Here is a 22660-nt window from a genome sequence, read left to right on the forward strand (position 1 = left end):
CTCCATTAATTCTGGATGGGATGAAATGCAACAGCACAGGCAGTGGGTGCACGCTGGATGGGGTGACAGGGCTGCGGGTCACAGGTGTGGGCTTCGGAGGGGTCCTGCTCAGCGCAACCAGAAGCGGGAGCGCCTCGTCCCCCGTGTGCGCTGTGGAGCCTGTGTGGGCTCGCAGGGTGCAGCTGCAGGACCCAAAGAGGGGTGCGCCATGTCATAAGGCAGAGGAGGACCGGATGAAGACACTGTCACTGCCGGCCCCAGGCACTGCCGCGCAGGGCCGGGCGTCCCTCCGACTCCGCCCCCTCACCACCGGCCACGTACGCGCCACGTCGCGGCGCAGGCGCGGCGGTCGCTTCCGTCGCGGGGGGAGGCGGCGGGTCCAGGAGCGAGGTCCGGGGGTCGCAGGTTGAGCTCCGCCAGACAAGCCGCCATGAACTTCTTGCGGGGAGTCATGGGCGGCCCCAGCGCCGGGCCGCAGCCCTCCGGCACTGAGACGGTGAGCGGGACAGGCGGCCGCTCGGCGGGGCCTAGGGGCTCCCGGGTGGCCCAGTGGAGTCGAGGCGCACGGGTACACCGGTGCGCCGCGTCCCTCGCCCGCTGCAATGGGGCTGCGGCGGGAGCCGGCGGCCGCGGGGCGCCGCTCGGACCCTGGCGGCGGCTTGTTTTCGGCAGGCCGCGGTCGGCCGGACCAGAGGGGAGCGCTGCTGGAGCGCTGGGTCGTTCCCGCAGGGCAGCGTGGGGGAGGCGCTGCTGGAGCGTCCCCGAGTCGCGGCGGTGAGAGTCCCTCCAGCTGCCACCGGCGCCGGGTGGTGACTGTGTCCCGCGTCAGCCGAGTGTTCGGGAGACAGGCAGGGCCGGCCTGGTGCCCTGCAGTGCCAGCATAGGGGCGGGGAACGGCCTCGCCTCTCCATTCCCGGGCTGGGAAGTGCAGGCGGCTGGGAAAACGCTTTGCTGCTGTTGCCAGCAGGCAGGTCCTGGAAGCTGTCCTAGGTTTATGCAAGTAGCCTGGATTTGTCTGCCTTGCTGTGACAGTTTTGGTTTTGTTCAGGTAGTCTGAATGTGCGGTGCCTTATTCTGCCCAGATAAGTTATCGTTGAATGTGGGGAATTAACAGCTTTTCCTTGCAATGGCCGAAACGGGGCTCTATTTTGTGGACTGATTTGGAATCAGTTACATCTTTGTGGCATGTTGTCTTTTACCACGTATCTTGTACATATCCAGATTCAGAAGCTGTGTGACCGTGTAGCTTCTTCGACTTTATTGGATGACCGGAGGGATGCCGTACGTGCTCTTAAATCGTTATCAAAGGTAAGTACCGATTTTCCTGAAGAGTTGTATGGGTTTTTTGTAGTTTTGAGATGTGTTGCTTAAAAAAGCTTTGTTTGGACTTTGAGCTAGACCGCTATTCCATTTTTCTCCAAATAGAAATACCGACTGGAGGTGGGCATACAAGCTATGGAACATCTCATCCACGTTCTTCAGACAGACCGGTAAGGATGTTGCTAGCCTCTGGCAGTGACCTTCAGCTGATAACCTGACCCTGCTCTGCTGCTAAAACTGACAGACTTCATACATAATGCTAGGATTTTTAACAGCTTTTCTGTCCTGGTGGCTTTTTATGATGACAAACCGAATTGGAGCATAGTTAGTGGTGAGAAGAACAGATTTCTAGAAATGTGGATGAGCAGGACAGAAAGACCAGTTCTAGAGTAAAGGTGGTACCAAAGTGTATCTTAATGCTCCCAAGTGGTCAGTTTCTACTACTGTGGAAACAGGGCAAGGTAAATCCAAAGTTAGAAGATTAGCTAAATAATGTATTTGAAATAACCCAGGTTAACCTATTACTGCACAAAAAGTGAACTAGACAGAATTAAGAGGAAATTAATGAAGTCAGCAAATGTTTTTCTCAGATGTGTTGTCATCAGCTGAATTGGTAGAATGAATCTGTTTTGGGGAATGGTGCAGGTGCTTATATTGAAGGGTTCAAGTTAATGTGAGAGCTGGACTCCATGTAGAAAGGGCTGCTGTTAATGTGTGACAGCATTCTGAATACTTTATGTGAATTAGAATGTAACATTTATGCAATTCAGAATTTAAAGTATCTTTGCTGTCTGTCTCTTTCTGCAAGTGATTGTGGTTCTGTACTTGATAGCACTCACGTGATATAACTTGGAACCTGTTTGCCGTGCTCTGATTTAAGCTTCAAATACTGCACATTGTTGGTGCTTAGGTAGGCAAGTGTTCTGTAGCTGCTTTTCAGTCTGGATTTGAACATTAAACTGGTAAAAAAATAAAAACTTGTCATAAGGGCAGGTGTGGAATACTTGCATGTGCATACACGGGAAACAGGAATTAGGAAAGTAGCAGTTCAGTGTCTAAAAGGAGGCATCTTGCTCTGCTTATGTGTAGAGGACAAGAAACCTTTCAGTGCTCAGCTGAAGGCTGTTGGTGGCCTTCCTTGCTTGGCCAGTTATGCCAGCTGGGAAGAAGGTGTGGGGCTGGTGTCTAGATAAGTACATGTTATTTCCATTCTTTTGGCTGGGTAGTTAAAAATGGATGTTTGGCCTGCATGGAACTTATATGATGAAAACAGTAAAAGGGAAGGTTATAGGAGTAACTGTTACGGATGTGAAGGGGAAGCCCTTCAAAAAATTAGGTCAAGGACCTTCCTTTCATCCACTTATCTGCTCTTGAGGCTAATTTGAACTTTGAGAAGGGAGGCAGGGTCTATTGATCTCCTTTCCTTTGAGATGCTAAATCTAAGCCTTGAGAGTAGGGACTTAAGAGCTTTTCTGTGCTTTTTGGGCTCCTGTTGTCCCTTTAGAAGTTATATGTGCTGAAGCTCTGTTCAGATGTCTGGGGCAACTCAGGTTGCAGTTCAAAAAAACCAGTAAATAGCTCTTATTGTTTTTTTGGGTTTTCAGCTACAAAGATGGTGTCTTCCACAAAATGTTGATAGACTCATTTCTTTATGCATGTTTTATGGTGGACTAGCACAGAGGCTGGCCTACATGTTGTATGCTCATGTGAGGGCAGTTTATTTGTAGCTTCTCTGTCTGATACATTCCGGTACATGTTACAGGTGGTATGAATGCACCATTTGGTGTCAGTGATTGTAGAGTGGAGGCTATAGGGACTCTTTCAGTTGTCAGAATACAAATCAGTGCCATCTCACCTGAATAACTGCTTGATAAACGAGTCGCAGGCTCAGCTGTCCTGATGCCGAGTAGGACTGGTGTATTGAACTGGGAGGTCAATGGTCTGACAGAGAACAGTACTGTTGTATCATCACTGTTGCAGTCTGTGCCTATGGGTGTGATCTTTGGACCTTTCTAGTGTCCACTTGAGGTGTCCTGAAGCTTTCTGAAATGGAAAATGCTTGTTTCTTCCTCCTGTTGTCCTTTATTTTTTTCCATTGCAGCTGCTTAAGATTAAGAGGCAGCAGTGCAACTTTAGAGAAGAGTTATTGACTCAAGCTGTCTTCTGAGCTGTCACTGTATTCATATGTGTGACTTACATATGTTGGTCCTGTATGTTGACTGTGTTGCTGTGAAGTTTCACGGAGTCACAGAATGTTGGGGATTGGAAGGGACCTTGAAAGGTCATCTAGTCCAATCCCCTTGCCGGAGCAGGAACACCTAGATGAGGTTACACAGGAAGGCATCCAGGTGGGTTTTGAATGTCTCCAGAGAAGGAGACTCCACAACCTCCCTGGTGAGCCTCTTCCAGTGCTCTGTCACCCTCACTGTGAAGAAGTTTGTTCTCAAATTTAAGTGGAACCTCTTGTGTTCTAGTTTGAACCCATTACCCCTTGTCCTACCGTTGGTTGTCACCGAGAAGAGCCTGGCTCCATCCTCCTGACACTCATCCTTTATATATTTGTAAACATTAATAAGGTCACCCCTCAGTCTCCTCCAAACCAAAGAGACCGAGCTCCCTCAGCCTTTCCTCATAAAGGAGATGCTCCACTCCCTTAATCATCTTCGTGGCTCTGCGCTGGACTCTCTCCAGCAGTTCCCTGTCCTTCTTGAATTGAGGGGCCCAGAACTGGACACAATATTCCAGATGTGGTCTCACCAGGGCAGAGTAGAGGGGAAGGAGAACCTCTCTGGACCTGCTAACCACCCCCCTTCTAATACACCCCAGGATGCCATTGGCCCTCCTGGCCACACGGGCACAGTGCTGGCTCATGGTCATCCTGCTGTCCACCAGGACCCCCAGGTCCCTTTCCCCTACGCTGCTCTCTAATAGGTCATTCCCCAACTTATACTGGAACCTGGGGTTGTTCCTACCCAGATGCAAGACTCTACACTTTCCTTTGTTATATTTCATTTTATTTCAGATTACGGAAGGTCTAATTTGTTTAGAAATAGGCAAGGACCAAGAGAATGCTGAAGTCAAAACTGTGACTTTTGTTTTCTTCTGTAGTTTAGTTTTAGGCAAGTATGCTTTTTCAGTGATTATTAGATTGGCCTGAAGATGGGTGACTGAGCTCTTGAGTTGAAGCTTTTTAGCTATGAACCTGCTGATGGTTATCATGTTACAGACTGGAGATATCATGCATCTGTCTGCCCATTGTCTTGGATGCACACATGTAGTTGCTGTGTTTTTTGTGCATCAGAATGTGAATATGATCTGTGGGATTCACCTCTTAGTTCCCAGTTAAGTAGAGGCAGGACTTGGTTCTGCTATATCAGGTAATGCTTAATATTCTCTCCAGCCTATTTTGCAGGGATGGGGTGTTTAGGTGGAAAGAATTACCGGGTGGTGAGCCACCAGCAGGGGTGTGTCTCTGAATCCACAGAGCCTTAGTGTGTGTGGAATGGATAGCTGGTGTAGAGAGTGCTGTAACATGAGAAGACAGACAAGTGCTACCATACTTTCCTATTATGTATTTACCAAAATAAATGGAATAGTTCAAGATGCACAACTGTTCGATCTTTAGCAGCATTGCTTTTACTGGAATATGTAATAGTATGAAAAACTGAAGCAACTCTGTGGGTAAGAGATTATTTCCTAATACAAATAAGTTCATTGTAAAATTGGTATCCAATAGAAAAGTTGTTTGGTTTTACAACCTTTTCAACGAAGTATGACAGCACAACTGTTATATTTTCTCAAGAATTATATTACCTGTTATTCATGTAGTCCTAGCGTTAAAAAGTAGCTTTCATCTCTGGTGTATCTCCTGATTTTGGTGAATCAATTGTTCATTCCATTGAAATGTGAAGTGATAGGCACAAGTACTGTATCAGTTCTGTAGTAGTAGTTCTTTCTATTCTTCCATTTGCAACCTCATTTCTGTGCTAATAATTTAATTTTCTTGTAGTAATTCTGTTGGGTTTTTTTGAGCTCTTTGTGTTCTAAGGCATGCTGATATTTCCTTAATTCTGAAGTTGATAGTACAAGATGAGAGGCATTTATAGCTTCATTTCCTATCTTTAGGAGGGAAAGGGCCTGGTTTCTATGATTGTGCTGAAATGGCAAGTGCTTCTTGTGTCCTGTTCTCATTTTTGTCCTCAGAGTTTATACAGCCTTTATCCTTGAACAAAAATATGCAACTTTTGTTTCTTAAATGAGCACAGAGTTCCACTTGTTATATGGTTTAGTTGCAGATCGCCTTAAGCTCTGTCTCCTGCCTGGGCTGAGATGACTTAAAGTCAGTTTTCTGTAGAACAAGCTTCTTTCACTAGCTTTTCAGCTATGCATGTCAGTGAGCCTGGAGCTTGGTAACACTCCTGAGTCAGCCTTTAAATGTTCCAGACTCTTATACACACCGGTGTTCTAATGCCATATATTTATTTTGTAATGATAAAGTAGGAACTGTGATCTACTAGAAGAGCTTTCCATTTCCTGATTTGCTGTATAGATGTTGCCACATACCACCAGGGATTTTTTGAAAGAAAATATTGGCATTGACTGTAGAATAGGTCAGTACCACTTAACTGTTGGTGTGGGAAAGGGCAATAGAACGAGATGTTAACTGGATCTTTAACTCCTTTGGTTCTACTTGGGTAGCAAGGTTTTTAAATTTCAGTACGACCATTCTAATAGTTTGAAATCTAACATGAACCTGAGAGAGAGAATTATTTTTTTTTCTTAAAGTACAAACCGCAGCTATTCATATTAGTTCAAAATTTTCAAATTTTGTCAGGCTTCTTATTAAAACTTCCATAAGAGGTAATGTGTTTGTACCCCTTTTATAGCTTTTCCATTAGCTGAATTTTTAGGGGTAACAATATGCCCTCCTTTCCAGTCATGCTGTCACTGATGACCTGATAGAAACACTCTGCTTTTTGATGCCTTTCTTGACAGTATAGATGATGCTTGTCTCTATTCTGACAGTGAAGTGTTATAATTTTAGAAGAACAGGTGAAAACATTTTTGAGGCACGCTCTTGGGCAGGATAATACACAGGTGCCTTCACTTCCACATGATTCTTTGCTATTTTTTGTGAACTCATGAAGTGCTGCTCTGACATTTTGATGGAGTGCCACCTAAAAGCACTCTTATCAGAGGGAAGAGGCCTTAGGTGGCTTATGCTGGATTGTTGCAGTGCATAAAGGTTGCATCTTTTATGGATGCATGAGAGACTGGAAGTCTATTTGATTTTTTTTTTTTTTTTTTTCTAGCTATAGAGCAGAAGCTGCACAGCTTCAATCTGAACAGAATTATCAATAACATGTTGTATGTGGTGAACAGCAGATGGTAGCAAAATAGAACAGCAGAGATCGGAAGGATGCTGCTGTTCTCATTTTGTGATGCGTTCTTTGGACAAGAGAAACAAGACCTGCTTTTCCAACTTCTACATAAAAATTGCTTATTCTTTTGTAGCTGTTGTGATTTCCCTTACAAGGAAGAGTAAGGCTGAGACTTGTTTTTGGTTTTTGTTGTTGTATTGGGGTTTTTTTGTTTGTTTGTTTTTGTTAAAGCCTCCAGGAAATAATTCCTATGTGTGTTTCAGATATGGAATTGTTTCAGTTACATGAAAAGGAAACCATAGTCTTTGTAGTATTGTGTTGAAGAACTAAAATTGCAAGGAAGGGAAAATATAGGCAGGGTGGAAATATGAGCATACTTTCTGCATGAGACTCTTTACATGGACTAAAAGCTTCCTTGACTTGCTTTGACTAACAGTTCAGCAGAGAAGATAATTTTTTCCTTTTGTTTTCATTACAGACTAGTTTAAAAGTAGGTGGTATGAATGGAGTGACACACACTGAGGAAATATGCATGTGTACTGGGAGGACATCAGCAGCACAAGGATTCAGTTCAAAACCCAACATAAAAGAGCAAACTACACTGATACCTGATTATTTCTAGCTTTTGTTTTAGTGTGAGATTGATAGAAAGGAAGATTAGGTGTCACTTGATGGCTCCACTAAAGCCCTTGCTGTGATACAAGACATGTAGGTACAGATTGCTTCTGTCTTTTCAAAGCTGGTGGATCACCTTGAGGCATGTCTAGTTTTCTCAGTTGTGACAACTGCTGTATGTCTGTCATCTTTAATGACTGGTCTAACAGAGATAGCTGGCCTCAATTAGGGCTTAGCTTTCAAGATTTCTGGTTAGACAGGTTGTTTTTTAGGCCTCTGTTCTGAACTGACCTTAGTAGCTTCTTAAGATGCAAATTTGTCTTTGGTGTGGAGGCTTTACTTTGTATGCCTTAGAGGTCAGGGAAAGCAAATACTTAAGTTTGAATGAGATCTTGCTTTGACAGCATGCTCTTCTGATGCTTGGGTAAGACATGAAAACAGCTGTGAGGTTTGTCCTTCTGCCTTCTGATATACCTGCCTTTGTCATGTTACGTTTTCTTTTCCTTTGTTTTTTTGACCAGCTGTGCATTCATACTTTTCTGGTTTATGAGCAACAAAGCAAGCAGCAAAATGGTTATTCCAAAACTCTTGTACCATGTCTTCGTTTTAGTGTAGTATTGACAGATTCTCCAGGCTTTGTAATGCAGAATAAACAGGTCTCTTAAAGCAGGGCTTACTAAGAGTCTTTGTGTAAGCAGGTGAACTAATGCTTTGGGGTGAGATTGACTGCCCAGCCGCTTCCTGGGGATGCTTAGAGTTACAAATCTCTTAATAAGTGGGTGTAGTCTGCGTTGGTAACACAGAGGCTGGCCTGTTTGGGAGAATCCCCAGCTGTCATCACAGCATTCAAGTGGAACACAAGCTTTTGGCCTCTCGTTCTTGCTGATGGGTAGTGGGGAGGGTCTTTCCTGTGGTGATGCTGAAACTGGTGTGCAGCTTCCTTGGGTGACTTTTTGGGAAGGGGTCTGAATCCCTTCTAGAGGTTGGTGCTGGTATACATGAGAAGCAGGTTGGAAGGAGTGACTCAGGAAGTGGAAGACACACTTACAGTGAAACTTCCTATGGTCATGATGTGATTGCCTGAGGGAACATAACTGAAAAAATGAATGTGACTCTATTTAGGGACTGGACAGCTCATGATTATACGGTATTATACAATACCTGTCAACATCAGCCCTTCTCACTTGCTGTAATGCTGCAAAAGGAACTGCGTGTGCAGAAAAACACTGTTGTAAGAGGAGTTGGAAATAAGTCATTAAAGAAAAGTGGTTCTTTCATTTGCAGTTCAGATTCTGAAATAATTGGCTATGCCTTGGACACTCTCTACAATGTAATATCGAATGACCTAGAAGAGGAGGAGCAAGGTAAGCACTTGGTACCAAGTAATAGCTGTATTGACTGTGGAGTTGCTTTCCTTGGTGGCTTTGCTCAAATTATAAATTGTAATACCATGTGATTGACTAATGTTGAAACTTGCTTTGTTATTGTATAGCTGTTATTACAATGCTAAAAATCTTTTGCACATCTTGGATTAAAGTAATACTGGATCTCTTACTTATTCATTTTAAAATCTATGTTCTGTGAGCAGCAGCCAGACTGGAATAGGATAATTCCAGACTGGAATAGGATAATTCATTTTTCGTGTTTTTGTAGTTTGTAAGTAAATAATCAGATCTGTCTTTGCTATTGGAAAAGGACAGTTCTGGCTGTTAGGGTCAAATGGGATACTACTAACCGATGATTTTGCAGACATATTGAGAGATAAAACCTCAAATACTTATTATAAGGTGGCTATATCTAAGTGTGAAAATCTTTCCCGGCCTTCCTGTGGCATTTTAGAAAGAGACTCTGTTCTTCCCAAGATAGAAGTAGACACTATACAGCTAGGTTGTGAAACTCCCTGCCCCTCCTGCCTGCATTTTATTTTTGAAGCCCTTTCTTGATAGGCCATCAAAACTGGTTTCAGTGGACAATGAAATGATTGCAGCTATTAAAAATAACACCGTATTTCACAGAAACATCAGTATGCTGAAGAAAATGACATTAGGCTTGGGCAAAAAGACTGTTCTTAAAATTAAAAACATGAATCAGAGCCATGAGTCCCCAGACTGAGGAAGAGCCAAATGCTTCTGACAAGTAAAACAGCTGCTGAGTTTGACTGTTTCAGGTTTTTGAAGGGTGATTTGTGCAGAGGGCAGGGCAGTCCAAGTTGCTTTCCTTTTAGCATCAAGGATGTGTCTAGAGAGTGGGGCTGGGCTGTGTGAGTGCTGGCCTGGGAGAAGCTGTGTCTGTCAGCTGCTGAGCCTGCTCCCTCACTGGGGGAAATGCAATTACAGTGAGGAACTGCTGAGTAGGTGACTGCTAGAAAGGTTACCAGCTGTTAAACTGCAGTACTTGGTGTAGTAGAGCCAACTATGGGATTCAGTTGACCTTTCTGACACTTCACTTGTGCCTTTTTGTGGATGTTCTTTGGAAAATCACTTATGTTTGTATTTGCCAATCAGGTCTCGATTTGTTCACTATTTAAACTGGTAAACGAAGCAAAATGGCCATAGACTTGCTTTCCAAGGTTTTAAGGGGAAAACAACAACAAATAAAAAGGGTTGTAGGACACTCATTCTGCTTTTGGATGAATGAACATGATGATCCATCATACAGGCTTGTCCAAAAAAAAATCAGATGCCCTGAGCAGGCATGAATACAGTGTGAGCAGAAGCCTGCGTTGAAGATGACTGAACACCTGTAGGTTCATAATGCCTTCCATTTGCCATGCACCTCAAGAGTCTTTATAGTTATTGACAACCTTTGTATCTAATTTTTCAGTTTCCATTACATGTAGTGGAGTGCAAATTCTCCTGTGAATGGGCAAAATGTGAGGCGATAGTGACATTGGAATTGCAGTCTTTTACCTGCAGTATTTACTCTGAGATATTTCTTCAAAGGTTCCTTAAGTGATAAAGAACCTTATGGAAAGTAGGTGTTGGTTCTCCAATCCAAATACATTTCTGCCAGTATGTTGTGCATTATGTCCTTTCATGGTGCCTTCTACAATGAATTGTCTTACATAGCTGCGAGACTTGCAAGCTGAAGTCCTTCTGCAGTATCTTATTCTTAACCATCTCTCAAATCGTTGCTTTACTTACTCGTCCTTCTTTTCCTTATTTATTTAGCTGACTGATTTTGGTGAAGGAGGTTTTGAACAAGATCAGAGTTTTACAGTGCTGGTAAATCCATATTTATGGTAGTGGCCTTGATTATGAACTTGACAAGAATCTTATTAGCAGTTTCTTAAGAAGAGCAAAGAACTGACTAACTTGTTATTTATGTGAGATCACCAGTGTTAAAAGAGTGTGGGGTTGTTTTCTATGGCTGCTTCTCTAAGAAGTACCTGCAGGAGTAACTGCTGCTGTAGAAAGCGGGGATGGCTGCTTTGAAAATCTGAACTCAGGCGACTATTGGTTCTGCTATTTGGAAAGCTATTCAAGTTGTGAACCTTTGTCTTGTTTCTTTTTTTTTTTTTTTTTTTTTTCCTATCTGCATTGACAGATGATTCTGAAGGTAAAAGAACCTTTACTTATATAAATGTGGCACTTTGTTATCAGTCCAGTTGCTACTAACACCCATAACACTCCTTGCTATTTAAAAAGGACACTGTAAAGACTGCACTGGAGCTCAGTGAAAGCTTTTTGCATTCTGCCGTGTGCATTTTCTTAGGAGCTGAAGTGTCTTCCCAGTTTTACTTCTTGTTTAGGGTGCCTTGAAAGTCTGCAGCCTCAGCACTGGTAGAGTTTTAATGGGTGAAAGGTTGTCAGAGTTTCTGTTTTCAAGAAGCCCTGAAGTTCAACACAAATGTTTGTGCTGCATGTAAGCATCCTTCACAGTGTCTCTTTTAAGCAATGCATGTTAAAATAGACTGTTCACTTTTACTGTAAGCTTACCACTAACACTTCATGTGCTCTCTCTTTTTAAACTGCTTTTGTCAAAATGCACTTAAGATCAAATTCATTGCTGGATGTTAGTGAACCACTAAGGGTTAATAGATGAAAGCTGTTCTCTTCATTTTAGCCATGTGACTGTAAATTTAAAGAGCGATTACAGATAGAAGTGTGGTTGCAAGATATGTGGTGTATCTGCATAAGTAGAAGATGCAGTTTCACTTTGCCAATTTCTTCTGTCTGGCTTCTCTTTTTAAGTTTAGTAGTAAAAATACAGGAAAAGCAAGAGTTGGAGGAAAAAAAAAGACAACTTTAATTTGGCCATTTCATAGAAGACTCCAAAACATCCTGAATTAGAGGCAAGCTTTTGCAATAAATAAAAACTACATCAAGCTTCTAAGAGGCTGTGTAAGTTGTGTCTACTGTTCTGGTTTTGCCTTAAGACCCAGAACTTGTGCAAGGACAAGGTCTGTGATTAGGAGGAATCTATAGTTCAAACAACTGCTATTTATAACTGAGATTGGGTAAAGGACAAGATATTCAGTCACAGCTTGTAGAAAATTCAAAGTGAAATATTTTGATTTAAGAATCTGTTTAAAAGGAAAAAAAACAAAAACAAAAAAAAACAAAATAGCCCTATGTGTTTCCCTTGGTTTGCAGCAAGCTATAGCACAATCCATGTACAATTCTCAGCTGAGTTGCCTCTTTTTCTATAGTTTCAGCTGCTAAAAATTTACAGGTGATGGGTGATGCTTCTCTCTCCCTCTTGTAAGCCTGCTTCAAGGGAGAAATATAGCTGTGCTACATTAGAGAAAATGATCAGATATTCTCAGATATGTGAAAGACCAAGTAAAAACCTCTTTCCTGTATTGGGCATCTTTACAAATTAGACCTTATAAACTGATAGCTTGCAATGATTCACTATAGCCAACAGTTTGAATTCAAAGGAAATTGGGTTGGTTGAATGGTTTTCTTGGCACCAAATTTTTATGGTAGAGTCCCTTGATTTCTCTGTTTTGCCATACCCTGTACCAAGCTACAGAGTTTTAAGATTATGTGTGGTCTTTGACCCTTTTTATAGGTGCTTAGTTGTTAGGGGTTTGTCAGTGACTCTTTTGATAAGGCTGTGAATACTGCAGTTAAAGCTGGGAGAAAAATTCTTGTTTTGCCTTCAGTTACCCAAATGGGACTTTCAGATTTGGTCAGAAATTCAGTGCTATTACCATATATTTTCTATGCTTCAAGGAGTTCCTGTGCCTGTGATTTCATCAGCTCGTGTGGGACAGTGTGAAGGGGGTAAAGAAGGAAGTTATTTAGGGGGCTCTTTGGGGAGAGGAAGCTTTGTAGGGAGAAGGGTGCTTGACTGGTGTTAGATAAGAGTGGATGTGTCTGGTGTGGTGCTCCCCAGTAGCTAATTTCTGTTCATTTAGCCCCTTGTCTTTCTGTGCTGCTGTGACAAACCTTGTGTGAACACAACAAAGCAAAGAATCCACCTGTTTTTTACAGTTGATGAGAGACTTGTTTCATATGGGTGCCCACTGGTCTAATTTACAACTAAATTCCTGCCTTTGCTGAGCGGGATTGGATTTGAACCTATTGCTAAGCAACTGAAAAGCTGAGGTCTCGGAAACTGTGTTGGACTTGAATGAAGTGTGTTCTCTCCCTGTCCAGAAGGGAAGTATATTTTTAAAACTCCCTTTGAATTAGAATTGCTGTCCCTCAATTTTTTAATTGAAATTTCTTAGCAAGGTCAACCAGTAGTACCTAAAACCGATTGGTTTGTGAAATAGCTTTGTAAATTATCACTCAGCCTAGAAAAACAGCAGTGGTGCAGAGGTGTGATTTGCATGTTTTCTGTTGTTTTGTGTGATACTTTCACTTTGTTTTTTGTGTGCAACAATGATGCATGAGACAATTGTGTAAGATGAAACTGCTGTGCTACCCTAATTCTATACAACTGAGGAGTAAAAAACAGAATGATACTTCATTTCCCCTTGTGAAATTAATTCAGAGGCTAAGACTGAGATGTTTTGATGCTCATCTGTTCCAAACTTATGCTCCCTTCCTAATGTTTAGGTCTTTCCTGTTGCTAAACCAAAATAAACAAATGAAGCGTTTAAGCCATTTAGCTTTAGATAGTTTATATTCCCTAGTGCTCTCATGAAGCCTCCTTCGCTTTTGCACATTAGTGAATGGTCCTTATGAGGAACTTCTCTACTGGATCAGTTCAGCTGCAGGTGAATGTAGCCATTTGCAGGCTTTCTGTTCCTCCTCTGCTGTGAGGGTTCTCTTTTCTCTCTGAATTCTCTGCTGACTTAAGAGTGTGCTTGCTTATATCTGTAACAGGCAACTGATGGAGAACTATGAATCTAAGTCAGATATGATCAATGGAAATAGGATTTTTGTGTTTTTTTTTTTCTTTTAATGCTGAATTGAGTTTGTTTAATAGATTGTTGGTTCCCTCCTCTTTTTTTTTAATACCTCTCAATAAAAGTTATGTTTAGAATAATGTAATTTTGTTTTGTACAAAGCTTGTGTCAGTGTTTGTTTTGAAAAGAATTTACTTACCATTACAGCAGTACCTCTAAACCCTTTTGTTACCCATGGCCCTATTTTAGTAAGAATAAAAATCCCAACTATCTGAAGTTCTTCCAACCATGTGTTGTAATACATTGTTTTTTACTATTGCAGAAGAAAACTTACCAAAACAAGTTGATGATTTGGGAAGTCAGTTCACAGAGATTTTCATTAAACAGCAAGAAAATGTCACACTCTTGTTGACTCTTGTGGAGGTGAGTGACAGTATCATACTTGAAATACTGACGGACATGTAGTATTGTACATGGAGGTTATCTTAATGGATAAAGCTTTGTTTTTGTATTTCTAGTGAAGACTATGTAAAATCTGCATTTTTTTCTTTGACACACTGAATGTGGGGTTGGAGTTAAGTAAAGACTATGGTGTGCATGAAGGCCATTGGTGTAGCTTTTAGTGTAGAGTAACATTGAAAGTGTTTTAGCTTACGAACAGTAAAAAATATTGCTCCACAAATAACATCTCTTGTCACTTGTGCAAGGATAGTTTTCCAGATGATAATTAAATGGTAATGAGAAAGTAATGTCTTAAGATGCAGTTCAAGTAGAAAGGGTGACTGCTTTCCATCAGCCTAAGTTCAACTCCTCTACCAATGGTTTTATATTCAAGGAATGCCTCTTGATTGTCAGCTGTTACAAGTTTTCTTTCCAAAGTAAGAATATTATTGTTTGAGAAAAAAGAGCAACGTGATTTTTTTTTTCCTGTAAGTCCATCTTCAGTAAAAAGATGGTGTTCTGCTCTTCCCATATGGAACCTATGTCATGATCTCAGCAGTATCAAACATTTGTCATTATTTCTGAGGCTTAATACCTGAATGCTGAATTTCAGCCTCGGTAGAAATATGTAGACTGGGATAAGTGAGTTAGTGAAATGATCTTTCTGAAACTTCTGTTTGTGGCTGAACATTCTATAAAACCACTTTGTATGAAAGGTTGCCTTATAAATATACTCCTGAGATGCGAAAATGCAATACATCTTTTTGGAAAATCCAGGATATACTTGACTGATATATCTGTTACAGAAAATCCAGGATATACTTAATGGATGTATCTGTTACAAGTTAGCCTTACTCTGCAGCAGGATTCTGTTGACTATTGATCCAAATCTGAGATCTGCAAGTTTCAAACATCAGTCCTCAAGATAGGTGACATCTATAGGTGGAGCTGTGTGACTGTCAAAGCTAGCTTGGTGTGCAATTGCACATGGAAGTGTCTTTTGATGAAAATGTATATAGTGTTTTGCAGAGCTGGAAGCTTTCACATTCTGTGATTCTGTGACTCTGTGTTTTGTGTTATGTTTTTTTTCTCTGCACATGTCATGCATTAGTCCAGCATCCTCTTTGCTAGCAATATTTTGCCATTGAGGGTTTGTACTGTACAAGAGTCAGCTTTAGAAAAAGCTTTATAAAACATCTAGCTTGTTTGGAGATAGAAAATTGATTAGCTACCACCTGTCTGCAGCAGTGAGAGTTCAGCTGTGTATCTTGGCCAGAGCTGAGTTAGGTAGGGTGCTGAGGAATGGGATGACACTCAGTTTTCACTTGGAACAGGGTTAAAATAAGACTGCTTGTTACTGTTCTTTCTGCTGGTTTGCTTCAAGGTGATGCTTTAAACCCAGCAGGATTAGAAGTATAGAAAGCTCTGTGAGGCGACTCAGTTGAGATGTGGGTCCAGTCACCAGCTGTTGAATGAGCTTGAGCTGACCTAAGGAGCCCAAAGGTTTGGTGTTGGTGGTCAGTCTGTCCCTGGACTCGTTAGTGCTTGAGTTTTCTCTTGCTGATAAGACCAAATTTTAATGGAGAAGATGCTGTTAAGTTTGGGAATAGGAAGAAGATACAAAAAGGCTTACTTTTTTACCTGTTGGATTTCTAGGTAATATGGGCTTATCCCTAGAGGATTGAACTAGCTGTTTTTTATTGAAAAAAAAAAAACAACTAGGAAAGCAATCCCAAAGGAAAGGAAACTGCTGGAGTTCTCATTGATGATCATGAAATAAAAGGAACCATGGAATATGATAGCTTTTTGAGTTGCTGGCCATGTGCTGGAATAGGATTGATAAAGAAACAGACAAGATGAAGTTCCTTATTCGTTTGGTGTCTATTCATAACTGGTGTCTAGAAGAGAAAGTTGAATAATGAGGAATGTACTACTTAATATACTCCTCTGTACCTCTGCAGGAATTTGATTTCCATGTTCGTTGGCCTGGAGTGAAACTACTTACATCTCTTTTAAAGCAGCAAGGGCCTCAGGTGCAGCAGATAATTCTTGTCAGCCCTATGGGTGAGTGATTGATTTTATTGCTGATAAACTTGAAGCTGGAAACTCAGCAAACATCATGGCAGACAGCTGGAGGAGGACTGAGCAAGGTATTTTAAAGACATCCAGCATGAAAAAGCTGCACTGTCTTTATGCTCTTTTATCTTAAATGCATTTCTTACAGGTGTTTCCAGACTCATGGATTTACTGGCAGACTCTAGGGAAGTTATAAGAAATGATGTAAGTACAGAAGAAAGGCAGTTTATCCTCTTAATAGTAACTGTCAATTGAATTGTTTAGTACTTGTGCAGAATTTGGATTAAGTTAAATGAATGCATGTGAAGAAGTCGTTGTGGTTGCTCATTGGGAACATTTAATTCTCCAGTGGAGTTGGGTGGCTTTTGGATGTCTCATCTCAATTAATTTAATGAAGGCAAACCATTACTGTATATGCAATGCCAACATTGACCCTTGTGTAGGGTTTTCCTAGCGTGTTAGCTGATCTTTGTCTTGGCGTTCTGTCAGGCTCACGTCAGTTCTTTCTTTTTACTCTTTTTACTGGCAAAATGCTCTAAGTACTACAGAAGAGATGAGGTGCTTTACAACTTCCCTCTTTCTTCTGTACAGCCACTTAGTGTCCTTTTTAGCACTACTGTGCTTCTATTATGAAGTGCAGTGAGGTGTGAGGGAACAATTGCATGGTGTCTACAGTTGATTTCATTACATGTGCAGAATTGCAAGGTGTGCACTTCTGTCCTGTGATTCTGGCTAAAGGTTATGCTGCTGATTTAGCATCCTTCTAAGAGCTGTGACTTGTGAAAAGCAATTTAGTTCTAGTAAAACTAAGTTTAATTTTTTCTCTCCCCAACTTGTCAAGGGAGTCTTGTTGTTACAGCAACTGACAAAAAGTAATGCTGCCATACAGAAGATTGTTGCCTTTGAAAACGCCTTTGAAAGACTTCTGGATATCATAACAGAAGAAGGAAACAGTGATGGAGGTACACAGAAGTCCAAGACTTTTTTCATAGTCTTGTGCTTCTGCATGAACGATTAGGTGACAATGTTTACAGGCTGATGTTAGTATGCAATTGGAGCTAAGTCAATGGGTAAATGGGTAGAAAGATTAAAACACAGCCTGGTTGTACTGAAACAAGCAAAACCAGATTGAGTAACTAGGGAAGGTTTCAACATCTTTTGAAAACTACCGTTGAGATACTTAAATAAAACATCACTTAATTTCTCTGGGCATGTGTGTGTGAGTTGGTGTGTTTCTGCTTGGCTTATGTCTGTGAATGTATATACTTTGAACAGTAGTGTCAGATATGTGTATGCTGCACTTGCCACTTACAGAGTTAATCATCTGCATTCCTCCTGCAAGATCCTTGGATGCTTGGAGTGGCGGGAAGAGTTTCTTTAACCTCACTAATAACTTCAGTTTTCTGATCAGCTCCTTGCCAAATCATTTACCCGTTGGAGTTAAAAAAAAGCTAGTGATGCAGCACCTACGTGCCTCTTATTTTTTAGTGACACATTATCCCTCTACCACTAATCATAGTTGGCTACAGGATCTATTTCAATAAAAAGAACTTTCTGTGGGCTGTGGGAGCAGTTAATGTAATGCTTCTCTCCTGGCTGAATTATACCAGGTATGTTGACATGGAAGGATTATGTGAATCTTTGAATCAAAGGTGATATTTTTAGGCAGCTAATAGTTTTGGGACACTTGGTATGTAAATTCCTAAGTACTAAGAGGTGTCTGCTTCTCCCATCCTACATGTCCCTTCCTTGTCTCTGCAGCCCTGCCAAAGGCTGGATTACCAGCTGTGGCTTTGCAGCAGGTGTGGGAAGGGGGGAATGTGACAGCTGGTCTCCATTTTTTCTCCTGCTCCCAAGTCTGGCACAGCCTGTGTGTTTACAGAAGCACAAGGAGTAAATCTTTATCCTTTTTGTAGAGTCTAGTTTTAGAGGCATTCCAGCAGTATCAGAAGCAGGCTGCCTTTATTCATGTTGTCTTCTGGACTGCATTGTCTGAGCATTTTTTTCTTCATGGAGTACATAGTGATTCCTATGCGTAGTTCTTTTTCAGGAATATAACCTGAGGTGGGAAAAAAAAGCTGTCACAAGTCCAAGGAGTTGAGATTGAATTGGCTTGTTGTATGGACTATTTTTAGGAATTATTTCTCTACCAGAAAAGTTAAAAAGTAGTTTTGAAATGAGTTTAATATTTAGCCAGTGACTAAAGATAACAAATGTGTAATCCAGTAAGAATTGCTACATTTGAATCACTATGCAACATAAGAGAAACTTTATTTTAATGCTTAAAATACAAAGAGACAGTAGTGTAGCCTGACTCTGAAGTAGTTATACTTCAAGACACAAAGTGATTGTGAGCCTTTTTTGAAGTTCTTCCCGTTCTTACCCACTTAATTCATACAAACTGTATATTCTTTGGAAATAAGATTTTGTGCTTCAGACTTGTGGAAGAACTATAATTGTGGTTTCCTTGGAAATATGCTGGTTCAACATTGATACATTTAATTTAGAGTGGCCTTTGATTATTTTCTCATGTATGAGCTTCACAGTTCTAGGGCCAAATCTAATGTTTGTAAAAACAAAGAGTTCAGAAATGTGTGCTCAGTTCCATCTAGAACATACTTTGTGCATGGAGAAACCAGTTAGTTTTACAGGTGTCATGTTTTGACTAATCTTTTATTTTTCTCTCACCAGGAATAGTAGTGGAAGACTGTCTCCTCCTATTACAAAACTTGTTGAAGAATAATAATTCCAATCAGAATTTCTTCAAAGAAGGTTCATACATTCAGCGTATGAAGCCTTGGTTTGAAGTTGGAGATGACAACTGTGGGTGGTCTGCACAGAAAGTAACTAATCTTCACCTAATGCTGCAGGTAAAACATTTAAACTAACTCTTAAGTACCAATGTCAGGACTTCTCCACCTCTCTTGCAATGAAGAATAGTGCAATGTAACACTTAACTGTGAAATCTGTATGTTGTCTTGAGCTCAGTATTAGCTACTGAAATTCATGAGAATGAATGGGCAACGAAGATGATTAAGGGAGTGGAGCATCTCCTTTATAAGGAAAGGCTGAGGGATCTGGGTCTCTTTAGCTTGGAGAAGAGGAGACTGAGGGGTGACATCATTAATGTTTACAAATATATAAAGGGTGAGTGTCAGGAGGATGGAGCCAGGCTCATCTCAGTGACAACCAATGGTAAGACAACTGGTAATGTGTTCAAGCTGGAACACAAGAGGTTCCACTTAAATTTGAGAACAAACTTCTTCACAGTGAGGGTGACAGAACACTGGAACAGGCTGCCCAGGGGGGTTGTGGATTTTCCTACTCTGGAGACATTCAAAACCCTCCTGGACACATTCCTGCGTAGCTTCATCTAGGTGTTCCTGCTCTGGCAGGGGGATTGGACCAGACGATCTTTCAAGGTACCTTCAAATGCCTAACATTCTGTGATTCTGTGAGATATACTACTTTCAGCACAAATACTGTTTCCAAATTGTGATTTTTGTAATAGCTGGCATATCACATAACTTAATTTCATGTAGCTTAAGAAGTAACAGTGATTTAAGTTTATAATTAGAGGGGTTCTATGTAAAGAATCTGCCTGTATGAATTCATGTATGGCTGTGGTGCGTGAACATAGTTCCAGTAGCTGCCTTTGCTGTGGGTTCGTAATTTTTGATTGTTGGGCATCTTCCATTCTGCTCACCTCTCCAAAAAATGAAATGTTTTCCTGTTCTATAGTACTTTGTGGAAACTGAAGATCAATGATGAAGGTAGTTTCTCACTTCTGAAATGTAGTTCTGACAAATGGTAAACCAAATAATAAAATAGTTACAGCTTAATTTCTCATCACTTCCTTGCAACATTTGCCATGGATTCAGATATTTGAAGATTTTAGAGGGTTTTACTAAACACAAAATCCAATGGCTACATGTAGTAATGGGATGAACATGCTGCTTAATTGTTGGGTTTTGTGTCCGTTTTTTGGAGCAATTCCATTTCATGGCTAAACTGCAAATGGACTAACTTGTTTCATTCTGCATTTCAGAAGGTCTTCGGCTCTCTTGAAACAGAAAAATTTCTTTTTTTCTAGCTTGTGCGGGTACTCGTGTCTCCCACGAATCCTCCTGGTGCCACCAGCAGTTGTCAGAAGGCAATGTTTCACTGTGGGCTGTTACAGCAGCTGTGCACAATCCTGATGGCAACTGGAGTTCCTGCTGATATCCTGACAGAAGTAAGAGGGAGGAAATAGATGTAGGGACAGAGGCAACATGGGTATGGCAGAGACATACCAAAATAATGGTATTTGCTAAGAATTCATTTCAGATGGCAGAGATATCAGTTTCCTGTGTGGGCAACATCAATGTAAGATGGTCTTTTCTGTGATATTTTGCAACCAGAAAGTATTCAGATTTGTTTACTTTTTTTCCTGTTAGATTTTAGCATAATGCAGGGGGGCTGAATTAATGTTTTTCACTGGTTTTGTGTAGGTAGTTTATTATTATTTATTTGTTTTTTGTTACTTTTTTTTTTTCTGAGGGAGTCTAGAGGTATTCTGATTTGGCAGGTTTCCAATGAGGAGACACTTCTTGCTTCTATAATAGAAAGCCTCACCAGCAATCTAGGATAAGGTGTTTTTCCCCTTGATAAAATGATCTACTTTGAGTGTGGACCAGTTCCTTTAGCGTGGCCTCCATTCCAATGTTTTTATCTCTTAAAAGATGAGTTGCAGATGAGTTTCTCTGTTTTTTGACTTCTCTAAAATGTCCAGTTTAACTGGCTGTCATAGCAGAACTGATCTGACATAAAAAGAAGTTGGAGGTAACTGGATACGATAGAGCTGTCTGAGCTTTCTGTCCCTTAACCTTTGCTCAGCATGCTTCACAGTTGTTAGCTGCTTGGATTTAATTTCAAATGGTTTTATGGAATAAATCTCTGAGATGTGGTATGTATTTTTTGATATCAAGCTGTCAGGGTGATCTTGAACAATTTTGAGTGATCTAGGCAGTAGATTGTGGCTCACATCTAACTAACTACATTTATTTTTTTCTGCCTTTTCTGTAGACCATTAATACTGTATCAGAGGTCATTCGAGGATGCCAGATGAATCAAGACTACTTTGCCTCTGTAAATGCACCTTCTAATCCACCAAGGTAGAGGAAGAAAAGTATTTAACTGTGTTAGGTAATGATGTATTGGTGTGGACAATGGCAGTCTAATGCAAAGGATTGTTTAAGTTTAGAGTCTGTAATTATGATATGGAGCCAACAGGTTCAACTTCACATTGGATATGTTAGTTACAGCAAGAAGGTTGTGAGGTGCGTTTCCACAGAGATGAGGCCTAGAAGTGTTGGGTTTTTTATATTATGTGGTACCTGAAAAGTGAATGAGCAATAGCTAAGAAATTCCCAGATGAGGATGAGCTGCCACTGTCAGCCAGAGGACAGTTGACAAAAAGATTTAGAGGCAAGGAAATCAGGCAGGTAATTGATGTTTATTCCGACTTGGGAACAGCAAAGGTTACCTTAATGAGAACTTAAACTCAATATTTGAATATGAAGGTGAGGGTAGAAGAAGAGCATTTGTATTACAAGTTGCTCTACGCTATTACTGAAGCTAGCAGGAAACTCAGTGTGAAACAGGAATATAGCTGGGGAACACTGGCTCACTGCAGTCATAGATAATCTACTGTTTTGTGTTTCAACTAACTGAAAAGCTTTGGTATTAAAATAAAAGGCTTTATTGAAGTGTGTGAAATGGCAATAGATGGAGTAGGCAAAAGACTTTTTATTTACCTGAAGAATACACTCTAAATTGTCGATGTGCAGTTGTCTTCATTCACAACTTTGTCCTAATGATCTTGCTTTCCTTTCCAAACAGGCCTGCAATTGTAGTGCTTTTGATGTCCATGGTAAATGAAAGGCAGCCTTTTGTGCTACGTTGTGCTGTTCTCTACTGTTTCCAGTGCTTTTTATACAAAAACCAAAAAGGACAAGGAGAGATTGTTTCAACGCTTCTGCCATCTACTATTGATGGTACGCAGAACTAACATCTCTGCAGTGAGTTGTGAACTAGCACAAATGTTTAATGCATCAAGTGGTATCTTCTGCAGAATTATTTACCTGCAATTGAATGTCAGATCCAAGCAAGATGATTTGGCTTATGATTTCCCTAAGTCTTCATGAGTTCCATTTTTCTGAGTTTTAACTGTATGCTTACGTCTTAAATATTTTGCTGGTTTTGTGTCTTGTTTTAATCTCACTTGGACCTCTTGGCCATTCTGGTAGCTACAGGTAACTCTGTCTCAGCTGGTCAACTGCTCTGTGGGGGCCTCTTTTCCACGGACTCTCTCTCAAACTGGTGTGCTGCTGTGGCCCTGGCCCATGCTTTACAAGAAAATGCAACTCTGAAAGAACAGCTCCTGAGAGTTCAGCTTGCAACGAGTATCGGCAACCCACCAGTGTCACTGCTGCAGCAGTGCACCAACATACTCTCGCAGGTACGGCACTGACTGCTCCCAGCT

General features: G+C 41.0%; 1 protein-coding gene across 4 annotated transcripts in view; it reads left to right on the forward strand.

Moving 5' to 3' along the window:
- The first annotated feature begins 338 nt into the window (after nucleotides 1-338).
- USO1 (USO1 vesicle transport factor) overlaps nucleotides 339-22660 on the forward strand; it is a 37721-nt gene continuing 15399 nt past the window's right edge. For 3 of the 4 annotated variants that reach the window (XM_082051051.1, XM_082051052.1, XM_082051053.1), the window contains exons 1-13: nucleotides 339-496; nucleotides 1222-1308; nucleotides 1426-1490; nucleotides 8601-8680; nucleotides 13943-14043; nucleotides 16023-16125; nucleotides 16286-16341; nucleotides 16979-17099; nucleotides 18829-19007; nucleotides 20231-20371; nucleotides 21202-21290; nucleotides 22018-22172; nucleotides 22425-22636. In XM_082051051.1, coding sequence (XP_081907177.1) covers nucleotides 431-496; nucleotides 1222-1308; nucleotides 1426-1490; nucleotides 8601-8680; nucleotides 13943-14043; nucleotides 16023-16125; nucleotides 16286-16341; nucleotides 16979-17099; nucleotides 18829-19007; nucleotides 20231-20371; nucleotides 21202-21290; nucleotides 22018-22172; nucleotides 22425-22636 — 1455 coding nt within the window. In that variant the 5' untranslated portion in view covers nucleotides 339-430. Of the gene's footprint in view, nucleotides 497-1221; nucleotides 1309-1425; nucleotides 1491-8600; nucleotides 8681-13942; nucleotides 14044-16022; nucleotides 16126-16285; nucleotides 16342-16978; nucleotides 17100-18828; nucleotides 19008-20230; nucleotides 20372-21201; nucleotides 21291-22017; nucleotides 22173-22424; nucleotides 22637-22660 lie in introns of those variants that run through there. The other variant, XM_082051054.1, reaches the window with a different exon arrangement.

Source organism: Streptopelia decaocto (genome assembly GCF_964273445.1).
Source record: "Streptopelia decaocto genome assembly, chromosome: 4".
In the NCBI taxonomy this organism is placed as follows: Eukaryota; Metazoa; Chordata; class Aves; order Columbiformes; family Columbidae; genus Streptopelia; species Streptopelia decaocto.